General features: G+C 46.2%; 1 protein-coding gene across 1 annotated transcript in view; it reads right to left on the bottom strand.

Moving 5' to 3' along the window:
* The window catches only part of ankrd27 (ankyrin repeat domain 27 (VPS9 domain)), a gene marked incomplete at its 3' end in the record, with an annotated part of 34,631 nt that overhangs the window by 7,307 nt on the left and 14,499 nt on the right, over positions 1–12,825 (bottom strand). The window contains exons 11-21 of the mRNA XM_080762264.1: positions 12,538–12,679; positions 10,874–10,969; positions 8,902–9,023; positions 7,710–7,792; positions 6,702–6,817; positions 5,721–5,813; positions 5,399–5,596; positions 4,298–4,357; positions 2,209–2,325; positions 906–950; positions 221–346 (exon numbers count right to left, since the gene is read on the bottom strand). Coding sequence (XP_080618390.1) covers positions 221–346; positions 906–950; positions 2,209–2,325; positions 4,298–4,357; positions 5,399–5,596; positions 5,721–5,813; positions 6,702–6,817; positions 7,710–7,792; positions 8,902–9,023; positions 10,874–10,969; positions 12,538–12,679 — 1,198 coding nt within the window. The remainder of the gene's footprint in view (positions 1–220; positions 347–905; positions 951–2,208; positions 2,326–4,297; positions 4,358–5,398; positions 5,597–5,720; positions 5,814–6,701; positions 6,818–7,709; positions 7,793–8,901; positions 9,024–10,873; positions 10,970–12,537; positions 12,680–12,825) is intronic.

Here is a 12,825-nt window from a genome sequence, read left to right as displayed (position 1 = left end):
ACAGTGGCTGCACTGGCACAGAGGATGGCACAGCTGGATGTGTATACAGTAAACTATGCTATGGACCTTCTGGGTCGGAGCACAGTGGCTGCACTGGCACAGAGGATGGCACAGCTGGATGTGTATACAGTAAACTATGATATGGACCTTCTGGGTCGGAGCACAGTGGCTGCACTGGCACAGAGGATGTGTACGGTATACAGTAAACTATGATATGGACCTTCTGGGTCGGAGCACAGTGGCTGCACTGGCACAGAGGATGGCACAGCTGGATGTGGGACGTCGGCTCCGCTCCGTCAAGGTCCTCCTCGGGTTCCTCGTCCAGCCACTCCAACAGGTAGCGCACCTGGAGAGAGAGAGAGACACAGACACAGGCACGCATGGAGAGAGAGAGAGAGAGAGAGAGAGAGAGAGAGAGAGAGAGAGAGAGAGAGAGACACACAGACACAGGCACGCATGGAGAGAGAGAGATTGATTGAAAACTTTATTTCAGACACAATGGGTCCATATACAAACGACAGGGAAACACATGACAGTAAATACAAAACAACAACACAGAGATAGCCTATACTGTATCAGGCTATTTTCACTCCAGGCAGTCCTTGTCAATTAAAAGAGAGAGAGAGAGAGAGAGAGAGAGAGAGAGAGAGAGCACGCACGCAAGCAGAGATGGGATGTAAATTAATCGGCAGCTAAATGAAAAGAACATAAGTAAGGATTCTTTAATGAGAACTGTTGTTATTTTGTAGGTATGTTTGTAGTTTGCACAAATGTGACTATAGGTGAGGTTAGTGTGTATATGTGTGTGTGTGTGTGTGTGTGTGTGTGTGTGTGTGTGTGTGTGTGAGAGAGTGTGCCCGTGTGTGCGCGTCAGGAAGGTGCTGCAGTAGGAAACCAACACTCACCATCTCCACATCTCCATCAGCGACCGCACGGAGCAGCTTCTCCACCTGTCAGTCGGCACAGAGAAAGATACTCCACAGTGTTCATTTAATTCGTCGACTAAAACTAAGACGAAAAATGTTCGTCGACTACCTTTTTTCACTGATGAAAACTAAATGGAAACTAAGACTAAATGTACTGACATTTTCGTCAACAGATAAAAACTAGACTAAAATGTTAGTTAGGAAGGGACTAGTGGAGATCCAGTATAAGTCATTTTACAATTAGTTGCATGCTGAAAATAGCTGATCTACAAGGTTTGTAGATCGGCTATTTTCAGCAAGTGAAAATAATCAGTCATTACGACGACATCAAGGCCCGCCAAAATACATTTTGGCGAGTTGTAGAAACTGTAGATTAAGTCTTTACTCAAAACCCATTTCTTCTCCCTCTGGCTTTCAATGTTTGACCTAATTAACCTGTGTACTGTTTGTGTTGCTTTGATTTTGTTTTACTATGTTACTTGTGTCCTGTACAGCCCTTTGGTTGGCCTCCTGGTCTTTGTAAATGTGCTCTATAAATAAAGTTTGATTTGATTTGATTTGATTTAGATTCAGTCGACTAAAGTTAGACTAACACTAAAACATTCCAGGTAACTAAAATGTGACTAAAACTAAAAGAAAACTATATTCAAGAGACTATAGAGCACCGCAGTCCCTCCCCCTTTCAGAAAAGCGAGTGGCCCAGGAAGTGAAAGCCCAATGCATTCTCCCATCGGCACTTCTAATATCATTTATTTAAAGACGGTTACGCCGCGGACAAAGCCAACTCGGATCGTGACAAATCATGACAATGAACACAATGTTTTGGGCCGATCAAATCATTAGAAAGAAGAAAAGAAAGTCAGGAGACAACACTATTTGTTTTGTTTTTCGTCTTATAAATGATTTGATCGACCCAAAACATTGTGTTCATTGTCATGATTTGTCACGATCCGAGTTGGCTTTGTCCGCGGCGTAACCGTCTTTAAATAAATGCATTGGGTTTCCATTTCCTGGGCCACTCGTTTTTCTGAAAGGGGGAGGGACTGCGGCGCTCTATAGGACTAAAACTATAATCAAATGTTGCATGTCAAAAACAACACTGCTCCGCACTGCAGGCGTGCCGTGGCGTATACAGTGGAGTCCCGTGTGTTTGTTCCTCAATCTCAAAACCTTTCGCCTGAAAGGTTCTGAAAGGTACCTAATAGATGTCAGCGAGGAACAGACCAACAGAACTGGACTGTACCTCTCTGTGGCGGAACAGACCGACAGAACTGGACTGTACCTCTCTGTGGCGGACCCGGTCTCCCTCCGGCTTGGCCTCAGAGTTCAGGGAGGAGGTGCTGGAGACAGACGAGCGGCGGCTGCTGCAGTCAGACGCCTGGGGGGAGGGGTTTGAGGACTGGGGGGAGGGGTTTAAAGACACAGTCAAGACATAGATATATATATATTTATATATAAGAACACTAGATGGCGCTAGACCCGCGCTCTGGCCAATGGAGAGCGACGTCGCTACGTGGCGGCCATCTTACCCCAAGGGGCAGCATAACATTGTGTCTATGGGGCATGTACTTTTTAAATAACCATAACATTGTGTCTATGGGGCATGTACTTTTAAATAACCATAACATTGTGTCTATGGGGCATGTACTTTTAAATAACCATAACATTGTGTCTATGGGGCATGTACTTTTTAAATAACCATAACATTGTGTCTATGGGGCATGTACTTTTAAATAACCATAACATTGTGTCTATGGGGCATGTACTTTTAAATAACCATAACATTGTGTCTATGGGGCATGTACTTTTTAAATAACCATAACATTGTGTCTATGGGGCATGTACTTTTAAATAACCATAACATTGTGTCTATGGGGCATGTACTTTTTAAATAACCATAACATTGTGTCTATGGGGCCATGTACTTTTTAAATAACCATAACATTGTGTCTATGGGGCATGTACTTTTAATTAACCATAACATTGTGTCTATGGGGCATGTACTTTTAATTAACCATAACATTGTGTCTATGGGGCATGTACTTTTAAATAACCATAACATTGTGTCTATGGGGCATGTACTTTTTAAATAACCATAACATTGTGTCTATGGGGCATGTACTTTTTAAATAACCATAACATTGTGTCTATGGGGCCATGTACTTTTTAAATAACCATAACATTGTGTCTATGGGGCATGTACTTTTAAATAACCATAACATTGTGTCTATGGGGCATGTACTTTTAAATAACCATAACATTGTGTCTATGGGGCCATGTACTTTTTAAATAACCATAACATTGTGTCTATGGGGCATGTACTTTTAAATAACCATAACATTGTGTCTATGGGGCATGTACTTTTAAATAACCATAACATTGTGTCTATGGGGCATGTACTTTTTAAATAACCATAACATTGTGTCTATGGGGCATGTACTTTTTAAATAACCAGAACATTGTGTCTATGGGGCATGTACTTTTAATTAACCATAACATTGTGTCTATGGGGCATGTACTTTTAAATAACCATAACATTGTGTCTATGGGGCATGTACTTTTTAAAAACCACAACTTGCTCAATTCTCAACCGATTTTCAAACGGTTTGGTTTGTTATAAACGTCAGAGACGTCCGCATACTTATATGCATTTATAAGACTGTTTCTGTTTGAGCTGTCATTGAACATACTGTACTGTAGTAAGATGGCCGCCGGGTGAAAGACGTCAGAAACTCTGCCTTAAGCCATCTAGACTTTATATATATCTATGCAGTCAGACGCCTGGGGGGAGGGGTTTGAAGACTGGGGGGAGGGGTTTAAAGACTGGGGGGAGGGGTTTAAAGACACAGTCAGACGCCTGGGGGGAGGTGTTTGAGGACTGGGTGGGAGGGGTTTGAGGACCGGGGGGGAGGGGTTTAAAGACAAAGTCAGACGCCTGGGGGGAGGGGTTTGAAGACTGGGGGGGAGGGCTTTAAAGACACAGTCAGACGCCTGGGGGGAGGGGTTTGAGGACCGGGGGAGGAGTTTGAAGACTAGGGGGAGGGGTTTAAAGACACAGTCAGACGCCTGGGGGGAGAGGTTTGAAGACCGGGGGAGGAGTTTGAAGACTATGGGGAGGGGTTTGAAGACTGAGGGGAGGAGTTTGAATACTGGGGGGAGGAGTTTGAAGACTGGGGCGAGGAGTTTGAAGACTAGGGGGAGGGGTTTAAAGACACAGTCAGACGCCTGGGGGGAGGAGTTTGACTGTGAGTCCCACACATGAGAGACAAGACCACACAACAAACCATCACAAAACACGGAAGGGAGAAAAGAATGGCTAAATTGCAAACGGTATATTTGTAAATCTAGTCTTTGTTTTGGTGAATACTCACGTCGACGCTGCCTCTCCTCCGCTGGGAGCCGTCCTGCGTCGCCTCCAACAACATCACAATCTACAAAGGAAGAGAGGAGAGGCTTTGAGAACATTGACACTTTCTACGGCATGGGTTCCCAAAGTGGGAGGCGGCCTTTTTTCCGACAGCATTCTAGCCGACGGGGCAACGATCCGATCCGCAGCGGGGGGACATTCGCTGCGATGCGAAAAAGCGATGGTCCGACATGCGCTGCTCCCGTGGTTGCGGTTAGGGTTGGGTTAGGATTGAGGTTTCGGATCAATATGCTGTCGGAAAAAAGACCTGCACCCCCCAAAGTGGGGTCCGGGAACCCCTAGGGGTACTTGAGGGAGTTCCAGGGGGTACCTAGCTCAATTAGAGATAGTTAGGAACCAAATGGATCCAAAATTAACAGTGGTTTTACAATATAAAGTGGGGTACCTGCAGAGATAGAAATGCCATTAAAGCGGGGATCCGTAGCATAATGCGTGTGAAACTATACTGGGGGTCCTTGAAATTAATATGTTTCAGAATCACTGCTAGAGCCGTAAAAATCCTCCCTTATCGGGGTCACTGGCATGTGTTTTCAAATGGGGGGTCCGTGGCTTAATAAATGTTGATTTGGGGGTCCTTGACATGAAAAGGTTTGGGAACCACTGTTCTACGGACAACAACAAACACTGCAGTGCAGTCAGTGGAATCATTCATGTTTACCATCCCCATACACCGGGATATAGTTTACGCTCCCGTTTACGTCACAGTTATTTATCTGTGAACTTGTGTGAACTGTCGAGTGGCTTCATTGACCACATCCAGTGGCGTGCGCAGACATTTAGAGAGGGGCAGGTGCTCAGGTGAAAAAAGGGCACTTTGTGCAGCGCGTGGAACCGGGCCGGTTGCCTTAATAGTGTGATAAATAAATGTATATATTAGAAGCTTTTTTTTAAATCAAGAATTGATCAATGTCACCATGGTCCATGGTTTTATTTTTTTAAGGGCACATTGCTGTCCAGGGTGGGGTGTGTGTCTGTACCTTGGAGTTGAGAGCACACTGCAGCGGGGTGTCTGTAGGGTGTCTGTACGGGTGTCTGTAGTCTGTACCTTAGAGTTGAGGGCACACTGCAGCGGGGTGTCCTTGTGCTTGTTGTGGATGGAGGTGGAGGCTCCGTTCTCCAGCAGCACGGTGATGATGCCCTCGTAGCCCCACCGCGCCGCGATGTGCAGCGCCGCGTCCCCCTTGTCGTTCTGCACGTTGAGGCGACAGGTGTGCAGGTCGTAGTACACCAACGCCTTAACGCACTGAAACAACAACAACACAACACACACTGAAACACACCAACGCAACACACACCCGGGGCCGTCACCTAGAGAACATGTGGGGGGAAGTGTTGTGAAGGGAGAGATCATGCATCATGTGACTTACGTCCTGGTGTCCGTACATGCAGGCCAGGTGCAGAGGGGTGTTACCGCTGTTATCCTGAGCGTCCGTGTTGGCCTTGTAGTGCAACAGCAGCAGCTGCAGGGAATCAAGAAAGTAACACTGAAACAGACCTTCGGGAGGCATCCGTACTACATGTCCGAACCACCTAAAAAGCTGTCTCCTTTCCAAGGAAAGGAGCAGCGGTTCTACTCCGAGTCTCTCGCAGGTGACTGAACTTCTCACCCTATCTCTAAGGCCGAGATGAGTCAACCGGCGCTCATTTCGTTGCCGCTTGTATAGCGAAAATAGGCCAATCTAGAAGAGCCATTATTAGATCAGCTCTGAAGGTAATATCGACGTGTTCCACCTCATTAATTAAAGGCTAATAACGAATAGAGCAATCAACGTGGTCAACACGTGGAATGGATCTTCATACCGTGACGCCCTGGTAACCCTTCTGACAGGACAGGTGGAGGGGGGGGGTTCATACCGTGACTCCCTGGTAACCCTTCTGACAGGACAGGTGGAGGGGGGTGAGGGGGGGGTTCATACCGTAACTCCCTGGTAACCCTTCTGACAGGACAGGTGGAGGGGGGGTCATACCGTGACTCCCTGGTAACCCTTCTGACAGGACAGGTGGAGGGGGGGGGGGGGGGGGTCATACCGTGACTCCCTGCTAACCCTTCTGACAGGACAGGTGGAGGGGCGTGAGGGGAGGGGTTCATACCGTGACGCCCTGGTAACCCTTCTGACAGGACAGGTGGAGGGGGGGGGGGGGTGAGGGGAGGGGTTCATACCGTGACTCCCTGGTAACCCTTCTGACAGGACAGGTGGAGGGGGGTGAGGGGAGGGGTTCATACCGTGACTCCCTGGTAACCCTTCTGACAGGACAGGTGGAGGGGGGGGGGGGGGGGGTCATACCGTGACTCCCTGGTAACCCTTCTGACAGGACAGGTGGAGGGGGGTGAGGGGAGGGGTTCATACCGTGACTCCCTGGTAACCCTTCTGACAGGACAGGTGGAGGGGGGTGAGGGCGTGGTAATCTGTGGCGCTGACCATGGCTCCCTTTGACACCAGCAGGTCGATGAGCAGCGCCTGACCTTCAACACACACACACACACACACACACACACACACACACACACACACACACACACACACACACACACACACACACACACACAAACATCTTTATTTGCATTCACATTTTACAAGAAATTCTTGAACACAAACAATAGTGGATGCGCAAACTCTACAACAACAAGTGCTTCAGGATACAGATCACGGGTAGAGAAAGCGTCGCCCTCTCCATATAATATATGGAGAGGGCGACGCTTTCTCAGTGTTTGCAATAATTGGCAGTCGCCATATTATGGCGACTGCCAATTATTGCAAACACTGAACAGAATATTTCCGATGCCTTATAGAGCGTCGCAGTCCCGCCCCCTCGAGAGACCCGGAAAAGAAATCACCGTTCATTTTCCTCATAGGCATTTCTTAAAGTATTTATTTAAAGACGGTTACGCCGCGGACAAAGCCAACTCGGATCGTGACAAATCATGACAATGAACACAATGTTTTGGGCTGATCAAATCATTAGAAAGAAGAAAATAAAGGCAGGAGACAACACTATTTGTTTTGTTTTTTCTTCTTATAAATTATTTGATCGGCCCCAAAACATTGTGTTCATTGTCATGATTTGTCACGATCCGAATTGGCTTTGTCCGCGGCGTAACCGTCTTTAAATAAATACTTTAAGAAATGCCTATGGGAGAAAATGCATTGGGATATTTTTCCTGGGCCACTCGTTGTTCTGAAAGGGGGAGGGACTGCGACGCTCTACAGCTCTCGGCTTGGGCATGCTGCCTGCAATCTGCAGGCCACTCACGACTGATTTATGGACATCCAGCCAGCCAATCAATCAATCAATCAATCAATCAATCAATCAATCAATCAATCAATCAATCCATCCCTGCTACAGCTGCCACTCACCACAGACAGCGGCTACGTGTAGCGGGGTGTAACCTCGGTCGTCTCTGGAGAACGGCGTTACGACGGACGGGTCGTTCAGCCGCCTGGAACCGGAAAACCAAAATCACTTCCATGAGAAAAAGGTACAGTATAATAAACAGAGTACAGTTACACGCCTGTGGTGAACATAGAAGAGAGGCTGGGCTGTGTATGGATGTTACATGGATGTTGAACACGCGATAGGAGACCACATAATATAGCCTGGGATTCTCACGTTGTAATATTGTGAATTGTGATAATGACAAAAAATGGTTGTATTTTACTGGTTTTAATGACTTAAGACAATTTATATCATCGGTGGTGAAAACTAGAATTGGGATATTTGATTTTGTCCATATCGCCGATGACCCTTAATATATATTTCTTTTCACGTTGTTTTATGTAGTGTTACACTTTTCTTTTTTTGCTGTCGTTTTTCGTTTTTGCTCTTTTATGTAAAGCACTTTGGGCTACATGTGAAATCATGAAAGGTGCTACTGTATACAGATAAAGTTGTTGACTTGACTATATTATGACTAATATTGTGCACAAACAGAACATTCAACATTGAAGATGTGTGAGTGACATACAGTAAGCAGCTTAGGGAACAGAGAAGGGGAAATGAGACAGGCTGGTGGATTTCACTGGAAAGGTGAAATCGTTTATGCCTGTATTTACATCAGTGATACCACGAGAAGGATGATGTAGCACAAACAGAACATAAAGGGAAACGGCTTCTGTCTGTCTGTCTGTCTGTCTGTAACCTTTTCGTGTCAAGGTCCCTCAAATCGCTATGTATTTGGCTTTGAACATGTTTTGTGCCAGGGACCCCCCCAGGGAAACTACTAGTAAAATAAAGAACCGAAACAAAGAAGGGAAGTACCAGAGAATTTCCTGATGAAAAGGATGGTTACACACGGCGTGCGTGCGTGCATGCGTGCGTGCGTGTGTGCGTGTGCATTCTTGTACTTAAAAGTGTTTACAGAGGAAGACCGATTAGTTTAGTTTAATACTACACTGGGTTAGTTTTTGAGTCGGGCTTCGTTGTGTGTGTATATAGAATAGCAGGTCCTCTCAGCAATAAAACGTGCATGTGTGTGTGTGTGTGTGTGTCCGTGCATGCCATGTGTGTGTGTGTGTGTGTGTGTGCGTGTGTGTGTGTGTGCATGCGCACCCAGAGAGGTGGAGCTCACAGTGGTCACATGAGCACAGAGGATGACACAGCTTCACGTCCTCGTCTCCCTCGCTCTCACTCAGCAGACGCTGCACCTCCGCCTCGCTGCCATTGGCTATGTGCTGCACACACACACGCACACGCACACACACACGCACACGCACACAGACACACGCACACGCACGCGCACGCGCACACGCACACGCACACGCACACGCACACGCACACGCACACACACACACACACACACACACACACGCACACACAAAGTTACAACACTGTATAATGACTTTTATAAGGACTGTAATGACCTCAGGTCAAGTAATATTGCAGGTGGTCACTCTGGACTTTGTTTGAGGCACAAACTATAAAGAAACATCTACGGGTTCAGAGGTTAAAGGTCATTTACCGCCTGGTTCAGAGGTTAAAGGTCATTGACCGCTTGCTGGGCTTTTCAAGGCCTAACACTTTGAACTAGCGGTGTTGCTGCTGCTTCGTGAAAACCTCCTAATAAGGACATGTGTGAAATAGCGAGGCCAGGTTGGCAGTGAAGTGGTTAAATTTCACTCAGTCAAGTGTGAAGCCTCGTGAGGGTCTGTGAGATGGAACCCCTCGTCTCCCGACAACTGGGAAGACCTCACACTAGGAAGATTGAAGGACTCGTGCGTGCGACGTGCGTGCGTGTTGCTCCTCAGAGTCTCAGACAGGCTGTTTATATTTGCTATTGTCAGTAGTAGTAAGATAAACTCACTGAATGAATAAAGGAGCGGATGTTACTCCATTCATTACACGTCTTAAATGGACTAAGGCTTAAAAGAACACCATCGTGGCCCATTACGTGAATCACCGTCAAGTTCATGTGCCCGAGACGGAGATTGATAATCTCCGTCAAATTAGTGCTATGAAAACTGATGCCATCGCTCTACAGCCGGCCTAGAGGCGCTTGTTCACGATGGGCACATTTTATTAACCCATTCTGACCTGAGATCAGATTCATACGAGGTTTCCACTGGACACACACTGGTCTGATTAACCCATTCTGACCTGAGATCAGATTCTAAAAATGTCAGCGCTATGAGCTTGTAGATCTGCTATTTTTAAATAGCTAAAGCATAACATGATGCTTACACCAAAATGGGTTCCCGTTCAGAATGGGTTTGGATTATAAATAGGCCCAGGCACTCAAGGTATGTTAACAGGGATTAAAGCGAAAAAAAAGGAAAGAAAAACAAGACTGATGCGTGAAACGTTGTGAGAGGGGAACCCCCCCCCCACTCACTTGGACGCTGCCATGATCCATTATGGAGAAACTTCCAGAACCTCACGGTGGTGAATGAAATCCAATCGAGCACAACAGACTTTAGTTGCGCACTGGTGTTGGCGTGCAGTAAATAGCAGATACGCAAGCTCACAGCGCGTAGCATCCGTGACACGCTGTGAGCTTGCAGATCTGCTATTTACTGCGCATGACAACGGCACGCAACAAAGTAGACCTATAGCCGAGGCCAACACTTCGGTGTGGCCGTGCCGGGTTACATCATAGACTGTAAATAAACTAAACGAAACAGACATTTATCCTATTAGACATTCAGTGGCGCGTGGTGCATTCTGAGCAGCTGATCCATGTAAAAAGGATTTGAGTGGGAATATATATCGGTAGTTTGGACTTTGGAGAGATCACTGGACTAGTAGCAAGTATATGCATTTTGATGACTTCATGTCATTCACACCGTGGCCATGGCTACATACTGTACACCCCCCTTATTAAATTAAATTAAATAAACCTTTGACCTCTTATTGAAGTTATTTTATATAATTTTGGAACCAAAATAGGGAACCGCCAGGAACCGGAATCCAAACGATACACGTCCTTAATTTGACTCACCTCAAACAAACAGTCTATGGGGATAGCAGCGATCTTGACTCACCTCAAACAGACAGTCTATGGGGGTGGCAGTGTTCTGAGACTCACCTCAAACAAACAGTCTATGGGGGTAGCAGCGTTCTGAGAGAGGAGGCTCATCTTCTGTCTGAACAAGGCCTTGTCTTTCAGGTCCCCCAAACAGCCCTGTAGGGAGAACAGGTCCAGAGCGTTGACTAGTGTGACCAGATTTGACTGAGAGACTGCCATTGCGCAAATTACAGCTTTTCACCAGAGTTAATAGCACAGGCAGACTCGTCACATACTAGAGCATGTCTGAAGTAAGTGTCAGAGCTGAAATCGACATGTAAATATGAAATAAACACTTAAACATGTAGCTATAGGTGTAATGTTAAGAGACCACAGAAGTGAACCTTTCAAGCCTGTTTTCTCAACTCGCTGTTTCTCTGCAAGACATCACTCTATAAGCCATATCTCCAAAACTGGTGGGTCAAACTGAACAACCAATATGTCAATTTGAAGCTATGATTCCCTGCTTTCATATGACATGAAAAAACGAAAATTAAAAAAATGTAAATGGCAGTCCCTCAGTCAAATGTAGTCACTAGTAGTAGTAGTATAGTATTAGTCAACCACATACTGTATGCAGGTGTTGCATCAGTAACTTTAACCCATTGTAGACGAGAACCCCTTTTGGCGTTTTAAGGCATTATGTTATACATTAGCTATTGAAAAATAGCAGATCTACAAGCTCTTGTAGATCTGCTATTTTTGAAAAATCGTGAAAATGTGGCGCAAATCTTTGAATATTATATTCTTTCAAAGCAAACGTTTTTTTACTCAAATCTTTGCTTCTGAGGGGTTCCTGAAATAACATATTTTCAGATGGGGGTCGGTGGCCAAATACATATCATTTTTGGGGTCCTTGACATGAAATATTGAGCACAACTGATATAGAAACATAGGGTTTTCACCTTTCAGAGAACGGTTAGGATTCAGAAGACATGTTATTTGGGCCCAGACACGTGAACGAATGTTTCATACATGAACGCGTGCAAAAAGCACAATGATAGTCAACGGCACAGCGCGTTCATGTTATTGGGGCAATCAATCCCAAGAATGCACTCTGTTCCTACCCGGAAGGAGGAGTGAAATCGCCTCATGTGCTTTTGAGCAACTTAATGCAAGTGGATGGAAGGAGAAATCCAGTGTCGTCTCTATTAATATATACTCTAACATCCTACCGTGTTCTCCTGACTCAGGTTCCTCAGGCTGATGTACTCCTAACGTCCTACCGTGTTCTCCTGACTCAGGTTGCCCAGGCTGATGTACTCCTAACATCCTACCGTGTTCTCCTGGCTCAGGTTGCCCAGGCTGATGTACTCCTAACATCCTACCGTGTTCTCCTGGCTCAGGTTGCCCAGGCTGATGTACTCCTAACATCCTACCGTGTTCTCCTGACTCAGGTTGCCCAGGCTGATGTACTCCTAACATCCTACCGTGTTCTCCTGGCTCAGGTTGCCCAGGCTGATGTACTCCTAACATCCTACCGTGTTCTCCTGGCTCAGGTTCCCCAGGCTGATGTACTCCTAACATCCTACCGTGTTCTCCTGACTCAGGTTGCCCAGGCTGATGTACTCCTAACATCCTACCGTGTTCTCCTGGCTCAGGTTGCCCAGGCTGATGTACTCCTAACATCCTACCGTGTTCTCCTGACTCAGGTTCCCCAGGCTGATGTACTCCTAACATCCTACCGTGTTCTCCTGGCTCAGGTTGCCCAGGCTGATGTACTCCACGGCGGCCTCGAAGCTGGTCAGACAGTAGCTGAGCTCGTCCTTCCCGGAGCTGCTGGAGTGGCTGAAGCGGAAGTTCTTGACGTAGCTCAGGTTGGCCATCCTGGAGAAAAATAAACACCGATCTCTTAACCCATTGAGGACGGGAACGCATCCGTGTCGCTTTGGCGTTTATAACCACTTTAACCCATTATTTTAAACTTTACCTAAAATAACAGATCTATACAAGCTCTGCTATTTTTTTGTTTT

Source organism: Protomyctophum bolini, assembly GCF_963924005.1.
Source record: "Protomyctophum bolini genome assembly, chromosome: 4".
Taxonomy (NCBI): Eukaryota; Metazoa; Chordata; class Actinopteri; order Myctophiformes; family Myctophidae; genus Protomyctophum; species Protomyctophum bolini.
The sequence above is the reverse complement of the archived record's forward strand: the minus strand, read 5'-3'. Positions and strand labels throughout refer to the sequence as shown.